The sequence below is a fragment of the Coenobita brevimanus genome, chromosome 80 (assembly GCF_032717465.1).
Source record: "Coenobita brevimanus isolate Jiangsu-jjx chromosome 80, ASM3271746v2, whole genome shotgun sequence".
NCBI lineage: Eukaryota > Metazoa > Arthropoda > Malacostraca > Decapoda > Coenobitidae > Coenobita > Coenobita brevimanus.
Window position 1 is genome coordinate 8,241,340 of NC_137033.1, and position 27,536 is coordinate 8,268,875.

Sequence of the window (27,536 nt, forward strand, 5' to 3'; positions counted from 1 at the left end):
CTATTTCTTGTAACTTTGTTAGCCAGCATTGTTATCATTGTATTTTCTCTGTGAATACGAAATTGCCACATTTAACCATTTCCAACCATCAGTTTCTGTTCTTGTGACTAAAACAATGCTCATTATATTTCTCATTCTTCTAGTCAAGTTTACCTTTAAATATTATATTACCACTTCAGAGTATTCTTAATTGCTACTGCAGTCAAATCAGATGGTTATTTCCATCACTGGTATCTAATGAGGCACTTTATTAGTGAGTTTGAAGTGCATAAAGCATTATTACACTTTTTTTTTTTTTTTTTTTTTTCTCCAGATGAAACCTACCATAATCACCACGAGGCATGCCTTTACCATAGTAACCAATACGTAGCTACCCAGTGCCTACAGCATTGGCCCATATTTTCACATACATATATTTATACTCACCCATCCAGTCTAGCCTAAATGATATTTTAACATCTGTTTGGGGGTGCTCACCATCCATTCACTCAATGTAATGCTGCTTTGGGTCAGCTCTTTCCTCTTTTCCTTCCTTCCTCTTCTATCTTTCTTTCCTTCATTCTTTCCTCTTCTTTCTGCCTAATGGCTTTACACTCCCTCTTCTTTCTCTCTTTCCTTCATTTTTTCCTCTTCCTTCTGTCTGTGGGTGACTCTGCACTGAGTGACAAGCCAAATGGTTTCCTGTACACCAGGAAACCATTTACTACACTGGGAGATAACCACATAACCAAATTATGGTGCCTGGTGGTTTAGTGGGTAATCATGGTGCTCCAATCAGATTGAGCCAGTGCAGGTTTATATGAAGGGATGGTTGGAGTTTATTGCTCACGTAATGCCACTCGGGGATGAGTGAGGCTGGTCACTGTCATCTTAAACGTCAGGACCTACTATCCTAGCCCCAGGCTCCTACGCTTTTCGTGGAGCGACATAGGATTAGGTGATGGATGGATGGATGAACATCCGTTTGGGGAGATTTAATGGAGTAAGATATTTTATTATGCTAAAAACAGAAGCAATAAAACAGGATACTGTAGAACTGTTGAAAAAATTGGAATGTGGAGTTCCCGTGTGAAAGCTGTGTGACACATGTGGTATTGGTTCGTCAACTGCTTATGATACAAAGAAGCAAAGGGAAAAAATACTGAAATTCTATGCAGACAGTGATTGGAAGAAGCAAATGAACATTAGAAAAACCATGAAAGATGGAAAGAATGCAAAGCATGATCAAGTGATGATGGAATGGTTTCAACAGCGTTAGATGAAATAGACTTGTCAGGTAGCCTGATAAAAAGCTAGGCTCAGTTTTTCCATGAAGAACTTAAATTGGAGCATGTGTGATTACATTGAAGGATAGTGGGTCAGAGGTGTTTTGATGAATTGTTATTCTTGACCTCCGTTGGTCCCTTTTGAATTATTATATGTGACATATCTGGCCTTCCTTTTTCCTGCAAAGTGGTTCATCCAGCAAAACTCTGGAACCAAGGGTGCCAGAACACTGTTGTATTTCTGTCAGTTGCATGCACTTTTGACATTGGTCTGAGATGAGGCACTTCATTGAATGCCTTTTGAAAATCTAAGTACTGGTAGAGAATGTATGTTGCTCTGTTCCTGTCACACTCCCTCAGCATTTCCTGGGAAAATTCAAGTTAATTGGTTAGGCATGATATATGTCATCTGAACCAGGAGTTACCTGGTCACATACCTCTTTAACCCACCCCATCCTGACGTTTTCTGGGCAGTGGTACGCGCCAGTCCCGACATTTTTGGACCTTTTTTTGTTTTGTTTTTGGCTCAAACATCCGCTTTTGGTGAGAAACCGAAAATTCATAGAGAAATCGCTCACCTGAGGTTTAAAATACTCGATCCAGGTGCGAGTTCCTCCTTACCTGACTGGGTTTTCTAACAGGCTGGCACCAAAGAAAACAAGTTCTATGGGAGGGTAACTGTTTTATCCACTCATAAACAGTATTTATTTATTTACTTGGTACGAATTTATATGTAGTACAAGAGTATATTGGTTTTCAAACAGTAATATAGGCATTATAAGCATTGTTTCACTCACTAACTCATCACCATTCATGACCTTTTTTTCCCACATTACCTGATCATCATTTCTGACAGTTTCTTCCTCTAATGCTATGTAAACTTTGTCCTCCACATTGTCATCGATTGGGGAATCACTCCGGGCCTGAATGTCTTTATTGGCCAGGTCACTGGCAACAGGTGAATTGCCGAGACAATTGCGTGCAAGGGGGGGGGGAGGTTGTGTGGTGTAAGGCATTGTCCCTGCTTGGCATCTTGTAGAGGAATAGAGGAAGGTGTCCCGTGTATACGTGCCAAAAATCACTCGCGAAATCACTCGAAAATTGAAAATTGTGCAAATTATGCAACTTGCAATGTTGCCGCGTTAATTCACGTCGCTGGGACATGAGTGCACATCATGTGCGGACATTAATTCACGTCGCCGGGACGGCGCGGGTTAAGAATTCTTGGAAGAATTTTATCTGGACCAAGTAATTTGTAAACATTTGTTGATTCTTCTTGCCACCTCCTCAGGAGCACATCCGAGGATGATGGAATCTTCACTGTCATGGGCCAGTATTGGTCTTGCAATGTCTTGAGTATCTTCCAACATAAAGACCAAAGCAGAATAGTTGTTTAGAGTGTTGGCTGTATCCAAGATTTGTGTTACACCTGATTGATCTTTAAGTAGTGGTCCAGTACTACCTTTGAAAGGTTTCTTATTATTTACATGGCTGAAGAACTCTTTGAGGCTCTTTTTGCATTGCGATGCCACACTGATTTCTTCATTTTAAAAATCCAACTTTAGAAGAGATGTCACTTTTCTACATCCAGTTTTGAAGAAGCCCAAATAATTCTGGTCCTGTATACTTTTGGCCCTCTTGTATGTCGCATTTCTCTCTTTTTGCAGCGGCTGCATCATTACCAATTCATTTTGGTTCAACTAAGCTTGGCTTTGTGGACTTGAAGGGTATGAATGCAGCCTGTTGTTCTAAAAACTTCTCTTTAAATGAGTGATACATTTTATTTACATTACTACTGTTTAGTCCAGCATTCATAAAACTCTCTATAAAACCTGCAGAGTCAGCTTGATTGATGTCAGGATTCTTATATGAGGTCCAGATAATCTTTCACAACAAACACTTAGAGAGAACCTAACCAGGTTGCGGTCATTACTTCCAAGTGATTCCCCAACTGACAATCAGGTAACACTTTCATCATCCATAGTGAACACAAGATCTAGGATGCTGTTGCCTCTAGTTGGTTCATTTACCCACAGGGACCAAATATTTTCTCTTAGGGGATTTTCTAACTGATGAAGAACCTCCAGCATTTTCTGAGAAAGGAACTCTTTCTCAGGTCGCTTCTTTGATCTTGGAGGAGAATTTATTGATGTCTGCTGCATTTGTACTGGACAGCTTGCCACCACATCATGGCTTGGCATCTACAAGCTAAAGAGATGCTGATTGAGGAATTTGCCAAAGTAAACCTTTCTTATCGTCATCATCATCAGCATCATCATCATCATCATCATCATCATCATCATCATCATCATCATCATCATCATCATCATCATCATCTGGACCTCCTTTCCCACCTTAGGGCAGGATGAGGAGAAGCAATGACCAGTCAGCCCAAATTTGCCCAATCCAATGGGCCACGCATCCATTCTCTCACCATTCAAGCCCTCGGAATCCTGGCTTTATCTGATACGCCAAAACCATTCACCACGTTCTGTAGCTTCACATAAATGTATCCGATAGAGTCAGTCCGGACAGTATCATGTTAAAATGGGGTGCCAAATCCCTGATCATGCGCATCTCCTTACAGTATTCATCCAGCCAGCTTGATCTCTTGTCAGTCCCCTAGCCTCACTGACTTCCAAACCTCTCTTCATTTCTAATGTCACTTAAATTTTACCATCCTGAGGGTAAAATTTTTGTCACCCAAAGGACTCATCAAATGGGTCAACAAATTTCACATTTTTCCAGGTGCACAAGTCAGCCATAGGAATTTATGCCTGTTGCTGTACTGATGGCATAATTAGCAGCAGACACCCTTGGCAAAATGCCAGTCATCATACCTCAGTCTGTCTTCAGCTTTACCTCATCAGCTAGAGTCATGGCATCTCCTATTGTCTTTTTTATAATGCCAGTCTTGCTGCTTCTGAGGAAGAGGTCATTGCCATTTACCTGGGTGGTTACTGAGGTCCTGTTTTCCTTTATCCATTTTTTTTAACTTCAGCAATTTTTACTATTCCGGCACCTGGAAAGGTTCTGATCTTCCTATTACCCCAACGTAACTTCCCAGAGTGAGACTTCTGTCCTCAGACCAGTGAATCACCATTCAGGAATGTGCGAGTTTCCATGGCATCCACAAAACTGGATCTGCTCCGGTACCTTTCTTAGCCATCTCAGCATATTGCCTCTGAGACTTTCTGCTGTTTTTCATTTTGCCCTCAATCATTCAGATTCTCCTGTGACACTAATGGTGTCTGGGAAGGGGTAGATTTATTCATTACTACCTTTTCTAGTGAAAGAGAGAGAGAGAGAGAGAGGAATGAAAGTTAGTGAGGGTCTGACATGGTATAAATGCAGTGTAAGAGTGTGTGAGGGAGAAAGGTGAAGGAAAAAAAGAAAATGATGATATAGTTAAGAAGAAAAAGTACAACATTTGTAAAAGTAAGTAAGAGAAGTTGAAGAAAAATGAGAAGGAATAAGAGAAAAATGAAAGTTGGTGAGGATCTGACATGGTATAAAGCAGTGTAAAAGTGTGTGAGTGAGAGAGAAGGTGAAAAAAAAAAGAAAACTAATGTAGTTGGGGAGAAGTACAGCAATTGTCATAGTAAGTAATAATAATAATAAGAAGAATCAGGTTTCTTATTTCTCAAAAGAACCAATTCTTCCCAAGGAATTTATGAGTGCTTGAAAAGTTTGTGTTAATATTGAAGAATATCTGTCTATCTGTCTGTCTGCCCCTGGCACTCGGGCAAGTAGATGCTTTTAATCTATCCTGGGTTCGATTCCCGGCATATTGGTAATTTCTCTGATGATTTTTCCTGTGGAAAATACAGGTTCTCTCTTCATTCTGACTTGCCGTAAGTGCTTGGGATAGATTAAAAGCATCTACTTGCCCAAGTGCCAGGGGGTTAACTCACCCTCTTCATGCCCACAGTGGGGGGCGGAGGGACGTTGGTTACAAGATTGTGACAACGTGAGTTAACTTTTACCTGGTCGTGGTGTAGTGGTATGCTGCCTGGCTTTCACCTGAGAGTCCTGGGTTCGATTCCCGGCATATTGGTAATTTCTCTGATGATTTTTCCTGTGGAAAAATACAGGTTCTCTCTTCATTTGACATGTTGGATGCTGAACAATAATTTGACATGTAGCAGCCATGGCACAGTGGGTTAGAGCACTCTGCTCTGGCTGAAGGGTCAGAGGTTCGAGTCCACCCAAGGGTCATTGGTAGACATCAGGCTGGGCATCCGGTCATAAAGTGATACACGCTCCAAACATGAGTCCTCTGCGTGGGGGCATTGCCTTAGCCATTATCGAAAAAAGGAGACATGGCATAAAACTCAAGAGAGAGAGACAGATAGACAGACTATGCCAAGTCTGGGTATATTGAGAAGAGGCCATAACAAGGCATACTTTTCTGATAGGGGTTAAGTTATCCTCAGAGAAGCATCTATTTATCCCACCATTATTCCATATGGTGGGGATATAGGAATTGCTCCTGTCTGTCTGTCTGTCCATCTGTCCGTCTCTCCGTCCAGGCCTTTATCTCGGAAACTACCTGGTGGATTGGCTTCACATCACACAGAAAGAGTATGAGGCGTAGTTGATGCCCGTATATGTAAAGTTGCCATACTACAGTATGTCATCTGTACTTTACAAGCTATGACCATATAAGGAAAAATCTATCTTGTGTTATATTTTGGAAACTTCGTTCTCGATTCTCTTCATATACAGCAAGATAGAGTATGAGTCCTAGTTTATGTCCTTATATATGAAATTGTCACTTTATAAGTATTTTATGAGCTATTTCCTTATAAGGAAACTAATCGGTAAATGGCTGTATCTTGGAAACTACTTGCTGGATCATCTTCACTTCTTAAAGAAAGATAGTGTACGAGTCCTAGTTTATGCCTCTATGTATGAAATTGCCATACTTATTAGTGCATATCTGTACTGTATGTTCTTTACCACATGGTGGGGATACGTCTTTACTAAAACCTTGTTATTATTTTAAAAGTAAGTTCTGCCATGTGGACATGGATAGCTGGCATTTTAGAGACATTTATAGGATCTTATCATTGTACCATTTACAAAAACTCCAACATGCTTGCATGCATCAGCCTTGTTCAAGTAATGGTGGCTGCATGCTGGTTGATCTCTGGCTGCCTCCAAAGGGTAAAATGTTTATTCAGATCTCTCTTTTAGTTTCTAACCTTATTCATATCCACTGGATGGAATAATGAAAACATTATTCAGCGCATGCTGCATTTGGAATTCAGCTGAAAATTCTTCATTAAGGAGGCTCTGTCTGAATTGCCTCTAATGCAGGATATCTTAATTGTGAAAAAAGCAACAGAGTCCGAAGTTGACTGATTATCAGTTACTGAATATGGTCTTGCAGTTGCTTTCCCATGAACAGTAAATTATTCATACCTGCTGCTAGCACTTTGTGATTGTTGCCACAGGAATCAACTTCATTTTGATGGTAACTCTTCTTTTGAGCCTTCATAGTGTGGACTACAGCTTTTCTTGCAGATATAAACTGTGAGTTACATCTGAAAGAGAGAAGTTAGAAGGAAAAGGAGAGAGAGAGAGAGAGATATGAAAACAAAGTAGCCTGGTGATGGTATGATGTGATGATTTTTCAGTACAGCTTTGATAATGCCAATATTACTGGTCTTCTTGCCCCAGCGAAATGGGCCATACAGTCGTTCACATGTCATTCAAAACCCTAGGTATCCTGGCTTCAACACACAAGCTTAACCATTTGTGCATGTTTAGGGGTAATTTTTCTTTCTCAGTATGTTTGTAACATAATACAGTAGGTAGATAGATGCACAGACCAGTAATTACTGGTTTATTACCACTGGAGAGGGGGTCAAGAGTTTGTCCCCTGTATCCCTGCTTGTTGTAAGAGGTGACTAAAAGGGGCCTTTTTGTCTCCAGTCTTTCATACCTTACTGTCCTCTTCTCCTCTGTCCTACCTCTCTTCTTGATATGTCAGTGTTTCTTTTTTTCTTTTTTCAGGTTAGACATTTGGTTTCATGACTTGAAAAGTTTAAAGACCTCCCATTGATGTTGAATCTTCCTCACTTCCTGGGTCAAGCCTTTCAGCCATCTGACCAATCAGGCCACTTCATTGCCAAGCTGCTTCATCACCAAGCTGCCTCATTGTCAGGCCACTTCATCCCCAAGCCACTTAAATACTAAGACTACTTTAATGCCAGCTTTAGTACCATATAATGAATTGATTCCTTGATGCTAGTTCTTCATTATTCCTTTCTTATTGCTGCTTTATTGTAAATCTTGTCTCCATGGCAGGTGTCATGTGGTCAGTCATATTCTAGGGGAAGATTGGAACTCTACAAAATTTGGTTGTTTGCTTCAGTGACCCTCTTATAGTCTGAAGTCTATAAGCAGATGCCTTAATTCCAGGAGAGGTATCCATAAATGAATCACCTCCATGTCATCCTGTTGTCCATCATCAGGCCACCATCTTTCCAGCTGATGCCAAACTTACTCAGATACCTCCTCATCCCACCCTTTCATCTTATCCTCATTCTCTCCCACTCCCTCTCCCTCTCCCTTTGTGTAGTTCTATCAGTCTATCTATAGCTAGGTGCCATATACCCATAAGGGGTGGCCATTCGTCTGTGAGTTAGTCATTGACTGGCATTAAAACCTTCTTTCTTCAATAGGTGTCATGTGGTCGAGCACACACAGTAATGCTGACAGACACAGGTCAAGTGTGGACAGTGGGGAACAATTCATATGGCCAGTGTGCTCGCCCCATCATCTCTGAGGAGGACTATAGCCGCCAGCCTGTTTATTATCGCATCAGTGCACTCCATGATATAAACATCAGTAATATTGAATGCGGCCAGGATACTAGGTGAGTTGGAGGTTTCTTTCATTTTGAAAGGATTTGTACGATCCTATATGCATCAACCTGTTCACCTGATAACAGCTGTCATGCGACCCAAGTCTTGCATGATCATGACATCACTGTTATTGTATTCCAACTAATGCCAGATGATTTTATGATGCTGAGATGAGGGTAAGAGCCAGAGAGCATTAATACTGATACAGTTAACCCTTGCATGATCAGGACAACTCTGGTATTGTCTTCCACCCAGCAGCAGATTTGCCTTTTTTTTTTTTTTTTGAGGAAGAAGGAACCAAAGGCAATGAGCCCGTAAAACTGTTCCCTCCAAAAGAAAAACAAAATACAATAGAGAGCCAAATGCAAGATCCATTCATTTCGAGATGCTTGGACACACTGCATTTGAAAGACTGGAGATCATAGGAAGCAGGACATACAGACAGAGGGAGACAGTTCCATAGTTGACCTGTTGCATAAATGAAGGACTGGGAGTAACGGTTAGCTCTTGCATTAGAGAGTTGGACAATGGACAGAAAAGGGGTGAGAGTTTGCTGTTAGGCGGGTGCTACGCGCCCTTCGTAGAGGTGGAGGAATGCATGCAGACAGTTTAGGGAAACAGTGACCATTGAAGTAGCGATAGAAAAGAGATAAAGATGCAACAGTGCGGTGAAGAGACAGAGGTTGAAGAGAGTCAGTAAGAGGGGGAGAGTTAATGAGACAAAAAGCCTTTGACTCCACCCTATTGAGAAGAGCTGTATGTGGGGAACCTCCCCACACATGAGAGTTGTACTCCACACAGGGGCGGATAAAACCCCTGTATAGAGTCAACAATTGTGCACGAGTAAAGAAGGAACAGAGTCGGCTTAGCACACCCAATCTCTTGGAAGCTGATTTTACAAGAGATGTAATATGATCTCTCCAAGATAAGTCCCAGTAAATGAAACCCCAAGCATGTTCAATGATGATGCAGGATTAAGTTGAATATTATTAATCAGTAGTGGGTATACCTGTTGAAGATTTTGTCGGGTTGATCGGTGCAAAAACTGAGTCTTTGATGCATTAAAAACAACCAGATTATTTTTATCTCTGTCAGAGATACGAGCCAAGTCAGACATTAGGTGTGCCATAGCCTCATCCCTTGTTTGTTGAAGTAACTTATGAGATGGACGTTGTGGGAATCAAATTGAAAGGTGAAGAGTGGAGTCATCAGCATATGAGTGGATAGGGTTAGATGTCCAGCTTAGAAGGTCATTGATGAATAAAAGGAAGAGAATTGGTGATAAGACAGAGCCCTGAGGAAGACCACTGTTAATAGATCTAGGAGAAGAACGATGGCCGTCTACAACAGTGGCTATAGAACGACCAGAAAGGAAGCTAGAGATGAAAGCACAGATAGAAGGATAGAAACCGTAAGAGGGCAGTTTGGAAATTAAAGATTTATGCCAGACTCGATCGAAAGCCTTTGAGATGTCAAGTGCAATGACAAAGCTTTTGCCAAAGTCCCGAAAGGAGGATGACCAGGAGTCCGAAAGGTAGGTGAGAAGATCACCTGCAGAGCTTCCCTGACGGAACCCATACTGACGATCAGAAAGAAGGTTGTGATAGGAAAAATGGTTTAAAATTTTTCTATTAAGAATTGACTCGAAAACTTTTGAGATACAGAATGTTAAAGCAATTGGATGATAGTTAGAGGGTTGGGAATGATCACCCTTCTTTGGGACTGGCTGAATGAGAGCAAACTTCCAGCAAGAAGGAAAGGTACAAGTTGATAGACAAAGGCGAAAGAGTTTGCCTAGGCAGAGTGTAAGAACAGAAGCACAGTTCTTGAAAACAACAGGAGGGACTCCATCAGGCCCATATGCCTTATTAGTACTGAGGCCTGTGATAGCAGAAAATACATCAGCTGAAGAAATTTAAATGTTAGCCATGAGGAAGTCAGAGGGGAGGATGTGATGGAGGAACAGCACCGGAATCATTTAAGGTGTATTTAGCAAAGAGTGCATCATAGGAGTCTGATAGTGTTAATGCAGTTACTTTTAACTGATATGACCAGAACAACTCCAGTACAGTATTCCATGACAGCCTTCACCAGATTATTATATTCAGTTGAGAGTGAGTCGTAGGCATCTGACAGTACTGTATTAGGTGAAAACTGCCCATATAATGTCACTTTCCTCTCTTCCACAGTTTCTTCTTGAGTGACTGTGGTGTTGTGTACTCATGTGGATGGGGAGCAGATGGGCAGACTGGACGTGGCCACTACAATAACGAGCCATCTGTTGGGCCGATCATTGGGGACGTGGAGGGAGAAAAAATCATCAAGGTGTCATGTAAAGCTGATTGTGTCCTCGCCCTTAGTGGTATGTTGGTATTGTTGTTATGATGATGATGATATAATGGTGGGGATGTTGGTCTGTTATTCTTGTTTGCTATTGTTATTTGTCTGTGGTAGGTGGGGGCACTCACCATCAACTCACTCAGTGTAGTGCTGCTCTCAGATGTCTGCACTTTCCTCCTCCATCCTTCTTTCCTCTTCTGTCTTTCTTTGCTTCATTCTTTCCTCGTCCTTCTGCCTGTGGGTGACTTTATACTCCCCTTTCTGTCTTTCTTTCCTTCATTTTTTCCTCTTCCTCATCCTGCCTGTGGGTGACTCTACTGAATGACAAGCCAAATGGTTTCCTGTACTCCAGGAAACGATTTACTACGCTGGGTGGTAACCATATAACCAAATTATGGTGCCTGGTGGTTTAGTGGTTAATTATGGCTCTCCAGTTGGATTGAGCTGGTGAAGGTTTACTGTATATCCAAGGGGTGGTTGGGGTTTATTGCTCACATAATGCCACTCGGATGAGTGAGGCTGTTCACACTCATCTTAAATGTTAGGACCAACTTGCCTAGCCCTTGACTCTTATATTTTTTCATGGGACAATGTAGGATTGGATGATGGATGGATGGATGGATTTGCTTTTCTGTGCAAAGCTGATTGTGTTCACACCCTTAGTGGTTTAAGTGTTTTCAAAGAATGCAGTCTGATAGGGCACCTTACAAAGTTTTTTAAAATGAACTTGTGGGTATTGTTGGAGAAGGTGGGCTATTTGTGGTTTGGTAGAAAAGAATAGAGAAGTACATTGGTGAGAAAGAAAAAAGAGGAAGAGGAGTGTTTGGAAGGGTGGGTGAGATATGTGAGGACAGCATAGCCAGTTGCAAGTTCTGTCACGACCATACGATGCTGGAGGTTCCCAGGATGAAGCAGGGCATTGGATATGCTGATGAAGGCAGTGATTGGCACTATATCCATTCAAAACCTTCAGCCAGACAACATTGTGAACCCCACCAAACTTTCATCTTAAAGAAACTGCCCTTCCTAGGGAGACACGAGTTCACCTTGGCTGCATTATGATGTGCTCACCACCTTTCTCTGCCTGAGGTGGATTAGGAATTTCCACTTCTTGTCACATATTTTACTTCTTTGAGACTTCATTCTCAGGTATACGTGATGTGTTCATTTGTGGTAATTCTGAGCATCACCACCTATGCTGTGTGACAGACATAATGCAGATTTCACTGCACATTTTCTCAATCGTTCTCTCACTTTTGTACCTTCCCTCTTCCCTTGTTTCTGGATTCTACCTCTCCTCATCTCAGGTGGAGAAAAAGGTCTGCAATAAAAGATCATGATGGTAATGGTGATGATGATGATGGTTTTGATGATGGTTTTCATACCTTTACATCTTTCATTCCCAGACAAGGATGAGCTGTTTGACAGGGGCAGTTAAATGAGGTTCGTGAGACTGATGATGATTTTCTTACCTCTCCATCCTCTTTTCCCAGACAGAGGTGAGGTGTTTGGGTGGGGCAATTCTGAGTACCACCAACTGAGCTCCGTGACAGACGAGATGCAGATTCACACTGCTCGACGATTGCACTTACCAGGTGTAAAGAAGAAAGTGGTGGATATTGCATCAGGTGGAACATTGTGCCTTCTGCTGGATGGTGAGGGGTTCATTTGTTCTGTTATGGTGCTGTATTTTCAGTGATTGTTACCCAAAATAGGAGAGGCCAACAGACGTGTTTACTCAACTGGTGAAGGATCTCTAGTAGTTTTTGTTGTTGTTATTGTGCTACCCCAGTCTGTCTGATCAAGAAGGCCCATCAACCGCTTGTAAGCAACTGCCCCTGCAGGTCCGCTGCTTGCAGTGAACCAGCGATCCCATGCAGATGAGAGCATCTTGCACAGCGAGGTAATGGGATCATGAGGATCAGTGTGGAGGCATGATTCTTGGATGGATGTGGCAGTTACATCGCCACCTAGTTAATAGGGGGACCGTTGTAGACACCACGTCACCCGATAATTTGGCAGTATGATTACCACCCAGCATGGTCAGTAGTTTCCTGAGTTACAAAAAACCATATGGCATATCACTCGGTGTAAAGCTGCCCTAAGTGAAAAGAAGAGTAATAAATAGTGACAGGAAGGATGGGAGAAATAGGAAGAGAGGACATACACAGAAAAAAAATGACAGATGTGAAGGAAGAAATATGCACCCTCACCCTCACCTACCAGCTACCACCATCTCTTGTAGTGAAGGGGGTTAATGAAGGATTCTGTACATCTTGTTGTTCCACTTAGAAATATCTTTGTTAAACCTAATAAAATAATTTTGAGTATTGTGAATATTATAGTGAGCAGCACTGTGTGTCTTTTGCTGGATGGTGAGGTGCCATTATAGTTCAGTCCTTCATGTAGTGTAATCTTATCCTTCAGTCCTTCGTTGAATGTAATCTCATTCTTCAGTCGTTCATTTAATGTAATCTCTTCCCTCAGTCCTTCATTTAATGTCATTTCATGCTTCAGTCCTCCATGTAATGTAATCTCATCCTTCAGTCCTTCATTGTATGTATTCTTCTGAATAATAGTCCATCATACCATCCTGGTCCACCTTTTATCTTTGACTCCTCAATATATTGCTTGTATTGTATCATTTATAAAGGCTCCAACACACTTGCATGTGTCAGCCTTGGTCACTTAATGGCGGCTCTTTACACTGCTTGATCTTTGGCAGCCTCCCTATTCACTCTCCTATCCCTGAGGTTCCAATCTAAGTGTATGGCCTCATCCAAGGTCCTTTTTGGTCTGCTTCTCACTGTCCTATCCCTGAGGTTCCATTCTAAGTGTATGGCCTCATCCCAAGTCCTTTTTGGTCGGCCTTTCACAACCATACCTTTGATGTTCACACTCTCGCCTGCCTAACCCAACTGTCATCATCATCCACTCAACATGTCCGAACCCATTTCAGTCTACTCTTCCTTAACACAACACCAGTACATTCAAGTTCCATCATTTCCCTCAACTCTTAAATGACAGTTCTAGCTTCCCTCCCCATGCTTCACATTCAAGGATGTATTACCGTACATATCCATCTAATACAGTAATCCCTCCAAGATCCGACATAATAGAACCCAAGCAACGTCCAGGACTTGGTCTTGTCTAGGACTTGGCGAAAATGTCCCTGGACAGGTACTTATTGACCCCAACTCAACCTAACTTTGAAAGCCACCTAAATAACTCCCTACCAGACATGTACAGCATCTATTTAAGACCATATTCACACAAGTAAGGGACAGAAACATTAAAATAAATGAAAAGGAACCAGGGAATGAGAAATTAGAAGTGAGTATGGAAAATATTTAGCAGTGTACAGGGTACTTACAACACGTCCATGGCCGTTGCAAAGATTAACCCGCCTCCTCAATGGCTCTGACAGTGGTGATGGTGCACTTGAAGCACCTACAGTATTCCAGTGTTGCGCTGCACTTAATCCTTTGCACTGTGAATTATAATTATTTAACACTGCACATTCTGTTCTTACTTGTGCCACGCCAGTTGCAACACGCCAGTGTTGCCCTCTGCTCTTAATCCTTTGCACACTGAATTCTAATTTCTTAACACTGCACAAAACTGTAAACTCCCATGTGGTCTAGTGGCAAGGTATTGTAGTTTATTCACTGTCAGAGGTAGGGCACCACCACAAAAGTGAGCATGTGGGCAGCCATGGCGACGAGCGTGCAGTTGTGACAGTGGGTAAGCGGGAAATGTGGAGGATACAGGGGCGTTCTAGCGGACGTCTTCGGAACTGCTCGCCAAAACACGGCTGTTCGTCACTGCGCGGCAAATTTAGAGTAGGGATGAACACATATTGGCTTTCTTTTTGCATTTTGACATTTTTTGGCCATTTTTGGTGTCCCAGATATCCAGATATCTTAGGGAATAATCCAGAATTTGGACTCATGGACCCAAGTCCAAAATGTCCAGGACTTGGGGTGTCCAGGTCGTGGGCATCCAGGTCATAAAGGGATTACTGTAATTGTCATTTCTCATGTATGTTTGACCCAACAAATATCCTCTTCCCCATCTGCCTACGTCTCACTACCATACATCATTACACTCCTAACACATACCGCATACAAGGATCCCTTAGCACGGAGGAAGAGCCCTCTCAATGTTGGGAGAGGCTACAGCTCCTGGAATTTCTTCCAACCACTCCTTACCTTAGCCATGAAGCCAACTCCAACCCTACTTCCAGCAAATAATGTGTCCCCCAAATAAAAAAAACTCCTACATACACTCAGGAGACTCTCCAGCAAGATCAGTCCTTTCATTCATCTCAATCTCTGCATGCTTTCCCCAACACACTGCACACATGAAATCAACATTATTTCACAGCTTACCTCTGATAGCATTATGTCACTTATGCACCCACTTATCACAAACACTGCACAAAATGGAGTTACTTCCCACACCTTTGTGGCAAACTGCACATGGTGACACCCCCTCTAGTTGACAGTACCACCACTAGTCCTAGATATCATCACTTGTTTCTTCCACATTTACTAAAAACCCATGTGCCTAATTCCATCTCGCCACTTTCTAAATCTTTCCTCCACGACCCTATCATTCTCTGCAGTCAATACCAAGTCATCAGCATACATCACCCATGGGTCCTTTTCTGAAGCCACTTGAGAGAGCTTCAAGCACCATGACAAACAATAAAAGACTTAGGACTGGCCCACCTCATCCTTAACTACAGTCCTTCTTTCCATCCCATTATGTTAACCACAATCCTCCATTTCAACTCAGTCTGTATACTACACTCTATCACTCTATTATAAGTTTTGCAGTTATACTCCTTCATTCCATCCCACTCCTTGCTCTTCTCATGTATTCCCCAGCCTTTTTTTCAGTTGCAGGTCTTCATTCATTCTCAGTGTGTTAACTGCAGTCCTCCCTTCCATCCCAGTCCATGTACTGCAGTCTTTCATTTTATTCCCACTTTTGTAACTATGCCGCCAAACTCCACCCCCTATCATTTACCCCTCAGCATACATATCTGCAATCTGTTCCATCTCATTCCACCTTCCCTCAAGTACCAGCAATCTTCATTTCATGTGTTTTTGTTCCAGAGGATGGACAGGTGTACAGCTGGGGCTATGGTCCCCTTGGAAGAGGGCCGAGAGTAACATATGCAAAGGACCCCACAGTGATACCCTCAACGTTATTCGGACAGAATGACATTACGCCTGATGCTAAGGTAGGATGGTGGTAGTCTAGAGCATGGCTATACCTTTACCATGGCATACTTGCACTTAAGAAATCCCCATATTGATATTAGCTGTGGTGTAGGTGATATTTTCTATGGACTGGGAACTAAATCAAGTGCCTTCCTAGCAATTGCTGGAAAATGATGAGAGAAAAGAACAATGGGATGTTTAAAAAGATTTGTTATGATGGCAGCTTGAAACATCTCATTTTGTGTTCCTTGAGTTTTGATAGTTGTTCACAAGGGGCAAAATGGGATTGGGTGACGATGATAACGACATACTGGCTGTTATTGTCGTGACCCTAGGCTCATCTGGATATGAACCTGATGGACTCCAGGAAACTGGTGACTTCGGAAAAGCACTCCCAGAGGTTTATATTGAAGTTATGTTGAAGGAGTGTCTGTTTTGAGATGAGTAAGTGTGTTATGGTTTGGAGGGACTTTAAATTAGAGCAGAGTGGATTCTTATACCTGCTTAAGAGCTGGTATTAGTTTTTACTCAACATTTGTGACAAGATCACACCTCATGTCCCCCATGCTCCCTCACAACAACAGTTTTAGATCTTTTCCCTCCACACACACCTCTTAACCAACCTTGGACAGCATGCATGTGATAACATGAGCTCCACTAGACTGGCACAACATACTCTTCTTGCAACAATAGATGGTAATAAAACCTTTAATGCCATCCCATGAAGCAAACTAAAAACCAAATTCCACCTCCAGATCTGTAACACAAACATGGAGTAACTGCACCAGACATTGGCTCATCAGGGCATCTGTCTTTGATAGATACACAAACAGATAGGTAGGTAGGTAGGTAGATACGGTAGATAAATCAGTGATAATTATCATATCTCCAGATTTTTCCTTGGCTGTCTTCCTCCACACATTGTATTCCATCCATTTAGTACCTTCATATTAATGTCAGTGTTCAATTTGGTTTCAGACATATAATTTGTGGCTTCTTTTTTATATTCTCAACTGATTCCATTTTCGTAGCTATCAGACTATCCACATTACTATACATAATCTTAAAAGATTTGTGTCTCAGTCATCCTCATCTTTTCCATTGTTGCTTTCACAACCCCTTCCACATCCATTATCTCCCTTACTTCATGTTTTTAAATACCACTTCTTAATTTTTATGTGCATCAGTTAAATAATATCTCATGTTTCTTATCAGTGCTTTCATCATTATTAATTTATTTGTGCAGCTATTTTGTTTGATTTTCAGTTTCTGTTATTTAGTCTCTTCCTGTGAAGACTTTAGTTTCTCTGTGTTGTTGCTTATTTAGATTCTTATGATTATATTGTTGAAGAATATAAGACTAAGTACTGGAGCTGCCCACTTATGTCAAGCTACCACATGAAGGCATCCCTCTCAGCAGTGTAGTTACTTGAAGTTAACACTACGTTGAGTGATTAGATGCTGTTACTATTGGATGGGAAGTTGAATATGAATGCTAGTAGTGATGCTGATGGTAAGAATGGTGATAAAAATGATGCCAAAAATTTTATGACAGTAAAAATACAGTTTGCGGTAGGTGGGGGCGCTCACCATCCACTCGCTCAATGTAGTGCTGTTCTTGGGTGTCTGCCCTTTCCTCTCCATCCATCTTTCCTTTCATTCTCGTCTGTCTTTCTTTCCTTCATTCTTTCCTTGTCCATCTGCATTTGGGTGACTTTACACTCCCTCTTCTGTCTTTCTTTCCTTCATTCTTTTCACTTCCTTCAGCCTGTGGGTGACTCTACACTGAGTGACAAGCCAAATGGTTTCCTGTGCACCAGGAAACCATTTACTTCGTTGGGTGGTAACCATATAACCAAATTTTGGCGCCTGGTGGTTTAGTGGGTAATTATTGCGCTCCAATTGGATTGAACCGGTGAAGGTTTATGTCCAAGGGATGGTTGGGGTTGCTTGCTCATGTAATGCCACTCAGGGATGAGTGAGGCTGGTCACTCTCATCTTAAATGTCAGGACCAACTGCCTAGCCCTGGGCTCCTACGCTTCTCATGGGGCAATATAGGATTGGATGATGGATGGAAAAATACAGTGCCACTATTAACCTCTGCATTATGGATGACATCTGTTTTAGTTTGTTCTTACTGGTTCTAAACAAATGTTTTTATCTTACTAAAAGCATCTTGTTTTGAAAGGGTTTATTAAGGCTACATCTATTCCCCCATTTCAAAAGTATATCCTAAGCTGAATATAGTTTTAAGGGTAGACAAGTAATATAATGAAAAAGTGGTCCTGTGGGCAGTGTATATATATATCCTTTCAAATACAGCAGTGACAATTGGAAGTGGCACAAATGAAATTCATAGTGCCCCAAGCATCAGTCTTCAGGTGGAAGAATGGCTTGGATGTTGATGATAATGAAAATGATGGAGATTGAAGCCAGTGCCGTAAGACCTTACTATAACGGACTAATTGGGGCCCAAACCATTCCGAAAAATGCGAAATTCTGATAAAAGCAACATCTGGACTTCCCCTTGCCAACCCAGACATTTTCCGATATATCAGACATTTGTCCGGATAGCATGAACGGTTTTTAAGAAGCTGTTTTGACAACCTTTGCGGTACTGTACTGTGTTATAACTTCACTACGTTAATCAAATGGTTTAATATGTACAATAATACTGTACTGTATGCCGATAAACATGTCTTTTATTTACTTTATTGTAGTGAACATAGCTGAAGTGGTCAGGCAGTCCGGACCGCTTCTGGCTTTATCGGACTTTTTCCGATATGTAGGAATTTAGTCCAGTAGCTTCTCGAGTCCAGTAAAAGTGAATTCTGGTCTACTGAAGTCTGTTATATCAAGGTTTTACTGTATTAAGATGTGTAACATTATTTGAAGTAGTGGGTATTTGGTGTGGTGTAAACAAAAGGTTAGGATGTTAATGATAATAATGAAAATGATGTCTGAAGCCATTATTTACTTACATTCTTTCAGGTAGTGAGTGTATGGAGCGGTGTAAACCACTTTGCAGCCATCAACAGCCATGGTTGCCTGTTTACATGGGGCAAAAACCCTGGAGGTTGTCTTGGCCAGGGACACACCAGTGACCAGTGTTTTCCTCTCAGGGTAGGTTATTTTGTGTGTGCGTGTGTGTGTGAGAGAGAGAGAGAGAGAGAGAGAGAGAAGGATAAATACATACACATAAACTCTTTTCACTTTTACTTGGTCCATCACTCTCATCTGTAGTATCATGAATGCCGAGCTGTAAGAAGAGTTAAGCACTAGAATACAGTGCTAGTCCCAAAGAAGTGTTATGGAAAGGACATCAGGCCATAGCTCTACTTCATTCTGCCACTGCGCTGCGTGAAATAAGTTGCAAAAGGATGGAAATCCTAGCCAAGTTCCAGTGAAATAGTGTAGCAAGTGAATGAATGTTTCAGAAACTTGTCTTATCTTTTAAAATCACACTGTGGAGACATGCATCAGATGAGTGGATGGCTGAATAGATGGAAGGTTCACTGCTGATGTATTTCTTGTAGTTCCCTTTGCCTATCATATAATCATTCACAGGTACACTATGAAGGCTTCTTGTCCTCTTTATAAGGAGTACTGGGTAGCATCTTTTTATAGTCTCACACACACACTCCACACTGTCCATAAAATTCCTCAAACTATCTTCCAACTATGTGGGGTTGGAGGTGGTCACCAGCGACTGAAGAAGATCTGGTGTAGCAACCAGATGTCTACACTAGGAATACCTTTCTGGACAGCATAGATTTGAGCATGTCTGGTCATTCATAATGATTTTGTTGAATGGCATTTTTCCCATCCACTCCATTCTGGTCTCACTCGATGAAAAGTATCAGTATTTTTTTAATGGTGACCTCAAAGTTGGTTGTTCGCCAGGACCTTTCCCAACCGGTAATAACAGTCATCGTCTGCAAAAGTACTTCTATAACTACTTAACCTTTCTGGCATGTCATTTATGGTGCATACAATAAATCGGATTCATAATGAGAGCCAGCACTTGACTTCGAGGCACACCTCGTCACACTCCAGCGTAACTGTTCTCATTTGTCATACCACCAAGTGTTTATCAGTTTTAACAACTTCATCTGAGCCTCTTACAGTAGTTTTCAGTTTCCACATTAATCTTCTGTGTGGAACCTTATGAAGTTCTTTTCTCTGACTCAGGTCTGGTAGTAGACCGTAGCATCAATCGAGGAGGGCAGTACTCCCAGGGTGGATGGAAAGCTGATGACAGGAAGAGCTAGAGTTCTTGTTTCTTCAACCAGTGGGACTAGCTTCTGACCATCCCTCTTTACTGAACTTTTATCAGCATTTCAGTAATACAGAAAGTAGGCCAGAATGATCTCCAGTACAAGTTCTGTAACTGTCAACACCAAACTACTACTCTTCCTGTTGAGAGAAAAAAAAAAATCATGACAGTCACAGAGTCCCCAGGGGGGGTAGGGGGACCATCAGAGCCCCCTCCATCCACCCCTTTCCGGGTAATGACCAAGCAAGATGCCTGGAACTACTGTCTGACTCACATCTTCATTTCGGCAACATTCGCAGCCTTTCCTCTGTTGAACACCATCTCTTCTCCTCTAAACCTCACCCTCTCTTCCTCACTGTGACTCAGCTGTCTGAGGCGACTGATGGCAAACCCTTCTCTGTATCTTCCCACTTTCTCTGTACTCATTTCTAAGCCAAAGGTGGCTGTTGTGTACTGTATATGTATGTAACAACATAGCTTCCTCTCACATTCTTGAACGTGAATCTTCTGAATTCTCTACTCTCTGGCTTCGGCTTTCCTGTCATTCTCTGGCCAAATATATCTGTGCTGTTTACTTGTCCCCTAACTCTACTGACTATGAAAAATTCTTTAACTATGATACATCTAAGATGGAACACCTCCTATCAGTTTCTCCTTCTCTGAAATCTCCATTCTAGATTATTTCAATGTTCACCACCACCTCTGGCTCTTCTATCCTCTCACTGATCCACCTGATGAACAAGCCTACATCTTTCCTATCCTTAATGACTTTGAGCAGCTTGTACAGCACCCTACCCATATTGCTGACTGCCTTAGAGAGAGTTTCAACATACTTGATCTCTTTCTTACAGCTAATGCTTCTGCTTGCGCAATTTATCTTTTCTCTCCAGTGGGCTGCTTCAATCACATCCTTATCGCCTTAAGCTGTCCTATTGCTCCAGTAAGGCTTGTGGACCCTCCTGAGAAGCGGCGGCTATGACAATTTGGAGCCGATGGTTGGGAGGTCCTCAGGCAGTACTTCTTTGATTTTCCCTGGAATGATTATTGCATCCATGGCTGAGAGCCATCTAAGTGTGCCTTGCGCATTACAGAGGCTATTCTCTCAGGCATGGAAGCATACATTCTGTTCTCATAACCTTTGACTAATGAAAGAAAACCTCAGTTTAATCACACTTGTTCTAATGCTGTCCGCAACAAGGAGAAGGCCTACAAAAGGTACCGAAGCCAACCCACCCTTGAATTTGATCTACGGTATTTTATGTTTCTACCCGGAATCATGCTCTGTTCTTCACCCTGCTTAAAATAACTTCATTTTGTACTAAATGCTCTGATCTCTCCAACTGAAATTCTTCCTGCTTCTTCTGGCACCTTGCCAAAAACCTCTCTAACAACTTTACTTCTTCATCCATCCATCCTCTTTTCCACTCTGATGGCTCTGTAGCTATTTTTTCTACTGATAAAGCAGAACTCTTTGCTCAGACTTTCTCCTCCAGTTCCACTTTCGATGATTCTGGTGCTGTTCCTCCATCACTTTTACCCCTCTGACTTCCTCATGGCTGACATTAAAATTTCTTCAAATAATGTATTTTCTGCCTTTACTGGACTCAGTACTAACAAGGCATATGGGCCTGATGAGATCCCTGTTGTCCTCAAGCACTGTGCTTCTGTGCTGACACCCTGCCTAGGTAAACTCTTTCAGTTTTGTCTGTCAACTTATACCTTTCCTTCTTCATGGAAGTTTGCCTCATTCAGCCTGTCCCAAAGAGGGGTGAACATTCCCAGTCCTTAACCTATCACCCAGTTGCTTTAATTTCATGTCTTTCAAAAGTTTTTGAGTCTACTCTAAACAAAAAAAAAATTTAAAACACTCTTCCAATCACTACCTTCTTTCTGATTATCAGTATGGGTTCCGCCAGGGACGGTCCACTGGCAATCTTCTCACCTACCTTTCAGACTCCTGGTCATCTTCCTCTGGGGACTTTGGCAAAAGCTTCACCATTGCACATGACATCTCAAAGGCATTCGATTGAGTCTGGCATAAATCTTTAATTTCCAAGCTCCACTCCTGCTGGTCTGTTCCTTCATCTCTAGCTTCCTTTCTGGTCATTCTAGAGCTGCTGTTGTAGATGGCCACTGTTCTAGAGCTATCACTAGTGGTGTTCCTCAGGGCTCTGTTCTATCACTAGATCTCTTCCTTCTATTCATCAGTGACATTCTATGCTGTACATCTAACCCAATCCACTCATACACTGATGACTCCACCCTTCACCTTTCCATTGGCATTCTGCAGTGTCCATCTCAGCATTTACTTCAACAAGCAAGGGATGAGGCAATGACAGGCCTTATGTCTGACTTGGCTCATATCTCTGATTAGGGTAAAAGTAGTCTTGTTATTTTTAATGCATCAGAAACTCAGTTCGTACATCTTTCAACCTAACAGAATCTCTCGCAGGAGTATCCTCTAATTTTTAACAATGTCCATCTTAATCTGCATCATCTATTTACATACTTGGGGCTTCATTCTCATGGGATTTATCTTAGAAAGATCATATTACCTCTCTTGTAAAATCAGCTTCCAAGAGATTAGATGTACTAAGCTGGCTCCATGCCTTGTTTAACCCGTACAGTTGTTGACTTTATACGTGGGTTTTATTCACCCTTGTGTAGAGTACAACTCCCATGTTTGGAAAGACTCCATACATTCAGCTCATCTCAGTGGGGCGGAGTCAAAGGCTTTTCATCCCATTAACTCGCCTGCTCTTACTGACTTCCTTCAACCTCTGTCTCTTCACTGCACTGTTGCATCTTTATCCATTTTCTGTCGTTACTTCAGTAGTCACTGCCCCACTGAACTGTCTACTTGCATCGCATTATCCCTACAGCGGGCACATAGCACCCATCTGACAACAAACTCTCATTCCATATCTGTCCAACTTTCTAATGCAAGAATTAACCATTACTCCCAGTCCTTCATTTATGCAACAGGTCAACTCTGCAACTGTCTCCCTCTCTCTGTATTTCCTACTTCTTATGATCTCCAGTCTTTCAAATGCACAGTGTGTCCAGGCATCTCAGAATGAATGGATCTTGAATTTGGCTCTCTGTTATCTTGTTTTTATATTTTTTGGAGGGAACAATTTGTGGGCTGCTGGCCTTTGGTTCCTTCTTCCTTACATTAAAAAAAATAAATAAATAAAGTAGACACAAGACTCCCAGCCCTCCTTTTGTAGCTAAAAATCCACCATTCTAGTATAGAACCTAAGTTGGTTAGTGATACAAAATCATACATCCCTGAATCCAAACTCTTTACAGTTATTACCTAATTTTTTTCAATTCTGGAACAGTGCCCATCTTTTTTTTTTTTTTCCTCATATTTTTTCGCACAGTTAACAAACAACTTCGGTAAGGGATACCTGCTTGTTATTGAGCATATCTTCTATGTCACCTGCTTTGTAGGTCTGCATTAAGTTTGCCCTTTTCCAGCTCATTGTCAGTTCTCCTTTTTCTAAAAACACTGTAGCCTGTTGTTATAGATTAGTCACACCAACTGTTGTCCACATTGTTTCAGCTTTTGTGCAACTTCTCAGCCTGGCTCGATTGCATTCCTCTTGCCCAAGTCCATCATTAGCTGCAATAACCCTCAAAATAATGGACTAACTGGGGGAAGAGACTGACATCATGTCCATTGTTTGTAGGAGGGCTATAACGAACTTAGAGTTGCATTGTATGGTAATAGATGTTGTTTGGTGGAAACCCAGTGGAAGGGCAAGTGTTCACACTAAGGTATTTGAATATTTTATTTTATTTTATTTTTGCATTGTATAGGTAAATGTAAAATGCTTCAGTCAGCAGTACTGTACACAATACTGTACTGCAGTATAGAACAGAGAATACAGTAATCCCTGTACTTTCCAGACGCCCACTTTCTGGACATCCCCACTTACCGGACATTGTGGGCCTGGACCATCGGAACCGAAAAATGGCCAAAAAAAGAAAAAAATCCCCCCCAAATCCAAATTTTTTCCCACCCGTAATTTGAAATTGCTGCGCGGCACCAAACATCTGCTTACACCATGGCCCCTTCACCCCTTCCTTCCTCCCCCCTCCCCCCTTCCCTGTCAGGGTTGCCATTTGTTATTTTTCAATACCAAATGTGGGCCAGTTTGATGATGAAAAATTTGTTTGGTAATGAATCAGAATAATGCATTACCAAACGGATTTTTCACATGTATGAGGATACACAGGATGGAGATGGTGAATTGTTTGCTCTCTCTGATTAATCTGCTACCCTACATAGCGTGAAAATAATCAACATGCTGTTAATTATAAGTAGAGTGATTACATGTATGCCAACGGCCATACCACGTTGAGTACACCGCTTCCCGTCCGATCAGCGAAGTTAAGCAACGTTGGGTCTGGTTAGTACCTGGATGGGTGACCGCCTGGGAACAACAGATGCTGTTGGCATCCCTACGTGTCAAGTGGGGTTGGTGGAGGATTAGTGCCCCTCCCTGTAAAACAATTAACTCTAAGCCCTTGGCCACCCCGTTTGGGATACATGGTGTCTGGCAATGAATGAATGAATTACATGTATTTCCACTTGTATACAGTATATAATTAGTGAAGAATAAATGCTAGCTTTACGAATTTGATAATGAAAAGTTAAATTTGGTCATGAAAGTTGAGGAGATTGGTAATGTGGCCGTTGCGATCTGGCAACTCTGTTTCTCCGACATCAACAGTTACTCCCTAACTTCCATTGTGAATAGATGCTTATCGCACTGGAAGCCACACGTGCTCATTTTTTGTGAATAAACAGTGAATATACTGCAATACCTTGCCTCTAGACCACATGAGAATTTCCAGTGTTGTGCAGTGTTAAGAAATTTGAACTTAGAGTGCAAAGGATCAACTGTGGAGTGCAAATTGGCAGTTTAAACTTGTGGTTAGAACTGCAGTGGTGCAGTTAAGAACAATGTGTAGTGTTAAACAATTATAACTCACAGTGCAAAGAATTAAGTGTAGCACAACACTGGATTACTGTACGTGCTTCAAGAGCGTTTTCACCACTGCCAAAACCTTAGAAAGGCAGCCACAAATGTGATGTAAGTACCCTGGCTGAGGCACAGTCACTTCTAATTCCTCATTCTTTGGTTCCTTTTCATTTATTTCATGCTTTATGTCCATTATTGATGTGAATAGGGTCTTCAATAGGTTTGAATAGGTGCTATGCATGTCCGGTAGGGAGTTATTTAGGTGGCTTTCAAAGTTAGGCTGGTTAGGATCCATAAGTACCAATCCAGGAGGCTGGTGCCCACTATCCAGACAGGACCACTTTCTGGACATGCCTTTAGCTCTATTACGTCAGCTAGTGAAGGGATTAATGTGAAAATTCGTATTTATTTACGGTACCTTGTTAATTTGTCAGCCCCCACATCACCTCACAAAGTCAATCCTTCATCAGATCCTGATGAGTTTCATTTGTTAGAGTCAGGGTGGTCGATATATCCAAAGTTTGAATTAATGAGGTTCAATATGGTGAGGTATATTGTATCTCTTTCCTCTCGGCCATTCTCTGGCCCTAGTACGTGGTCCTTATTTTTTCCATCCATCCATCCAATCCTACATTGCCCCATGAGGAGCATAGGAACCCGGGGCTAGGCAGTTGGTCCTGACATTTAAGATGAGAGTGACCAACCTCACTCATCCCTGAGTGGCATTACGTGAGCAATAAACCCCAACCATCCCTTGGATATAAACCTTCACCGGCTCAATCCGATTGGAGCACAATAATTACCCACTAAACCACCAGGCGCCAAAATTTGGTTATATGGTTACCACCCAGCATTGTAAATAGTTTCCTGGTGTACAGGAAACCATTGGGCTTGTCATTGAGTGTAGAGTCACCCATAGGCAGAAGGAAAAGGAGAGAATGAAGAAATGAAAGACAGAAGAGGGAGTGTAAAGTCACTCGTAGGCAGAAGGATGAGGAAAGAATGAAGGAAAGAAAGATAGAAGAAGATGGAAGAAAAGAAGGATGGAGGAGAGGACAGGGCAGACACCCGAGAGCAGCACTGCATTGAGTGAGTGGATGGTGAGCTTTATTTTTTCATCCAGTTAAAAAAATTAAAAAATACTTATCTTCCTATACAAGTACAGTACTGACATCACCATCTCTCAGTATCATAATGCTCTCCCTTATTGTTTTGTCATTAACCAACTTGTAGAAGATTTTTTTTTTTTTCCTCGCATTTCATATCTTCCGGTCATGATATCTTTATGTACTGTACTGTATTAATTTCCTGCTCTTTATTTACCTTTTCCATACTTTATTGCATGCCCTGTTCCCAGTCTCAAGTCCCTTTGTCCATCCATCCATCCATCCATTGCCAGACGCCATGTATCCCAAATGGGGTGGCCAAGGGCTTAGAGTTAATTGTTTTACAGGGAGGGGCACTAATCCTCCACCAACCCCACTTGACGTAGGGATGCCAACAGCATCTGGTGTTCCCAGGCGGTCACCCATCCAAGTACTAACCAGACCCAACGTTGCTTAACTTCGCTGATCGGATGGGAAGCGGTGTACTCAACGTGGCATGGCCGTTGGCACGTGGCATGGCCGTTTGTACATCTTTTATTAAGCTACTTTTAATCTTTGCAGCAAAGTATAGGACGTGTCTGCAGACACTTTCCTTGTACAGTAGACCCTCAGTGTATGCGGGACTGATTTGCGTTAAACACATTTTGCACTGAAAGATAAATCCTGACATGACCCAGTAAATACAGGGGCAGTCACGCAAGATCAGGCCAAGTCATTTGCGGATGCTGTTCGTGGGTCTCTCGTGGGGAAAGGGAAGGATCTTCCTGGGGGCGTGATTGAGATCAGCGCTCATGGTCAGAAAAAAGCCATTCATAATCAGCATGTACTGATTGTGAAACCAAAGAGCGGTGCTGATGCCCTGACAAATCAGATGGGACCAGAAGACATCAAAGGTGTACTTAACTCAGTACCGGTTGATAGCTGTCTTAAGACCAAGGCTGGTGGGCTGGTAACGAAGTTTCCGTCAGCTGAGGCCAAAGGCAAAGCAACTGGAGTGTTGGCTGATCACTTTGGCCCTGAGGGCATTTTCTGCATATCAGAACCAAAGAAAATGCTGCCTAAAATGACCGTGACAGGCCTTTCCTCTACCTTGGGTGGCTCTGACATCATCCCAAACATTCTGAGAAAAAACAATAAAATTAAGATGCCCTTTGATCGACGTTGTACCCTCAACCTTCTTTTCACAAGAACAAGGAATGACACCAAAACTGCTGTCTTGAAGATGTCACCAGAGGTGAGATCCCCCATTGTAGAACAGGGCAATTACATCTCTGTGGATCTTATAAGATGCTGCGCTTTCGATAGACTCTGGGTTACACAGTGTCATCACTGTCAAGGCTTTGGTCATACATCTGAGAGATGTCCTGGAAAAAATGATGAGCCTAAATGTGTCTTTGTGCTGGAGCCCATAAATCTAAGGATTGTAGTAACAGAAATTGTCCCAAATG

The 27,536-nt window shown here is 42.0% G+C and overlaps 1 protein-coding gene and 2 non-coding genes across 4 annotated transcripts in view; 2 read left to right on the forward strand and 1 right to left on the reverse strand.

Annotated features, from left to right (window-relative positions):
* Positions 1 to 27,536, forward strand: part of LOC145409186 (RCC1-like G exchanging factor-like protein) — a 75,012-nt gene that overhangs the window by 42,019 nt on the left and 5,457 nt on the right. For both annotated transcript variants that reach the window (XM_080279678.1, XM_080279679.1), the window contains 5 exons: positions 7,958 to 8,151; positions 10,330 to 10,502; positions 11,974 to 12,135; positions 15,604 to 15,731; positions 18,704 to 18,835. In XM_080279678.1, coding sequence (XP_080135804.1) covers positions 7,958 to 8,151; positions 10,330 to 10,502; positions 11,974 to 12,135; positions 15,604 to 15,731; positions 18,704 to 18,835 — 789 coding nt within the window. The remainder of the gene's footprint in view (positions 1 to 7,957; positions 8,152 to 10,329; positions 10,503 to 11,973; positions 12,136 to 15,603; positions 15,732 to 18,703; positions 18,836 to 27,536) is intronic.
* On the forward strand, positions 24,337 to 24,455 carry LOC145409414 (5S ribosomal RNA). The gene has a single exon (XR_013899078.1). It is a non-coding gene; the product is annotated as a 5S ribosomal RNA (ribosomal RNA).
* LOC145409404 (5S ribosomal RNA) lies at positions 26,478 to 26,596 on the reverse strand. The gene has a single exon (XR_013899075.1). It is a non-coding gene; the product is annotated as a 5S ribosomal RNA (ribosomal RNA).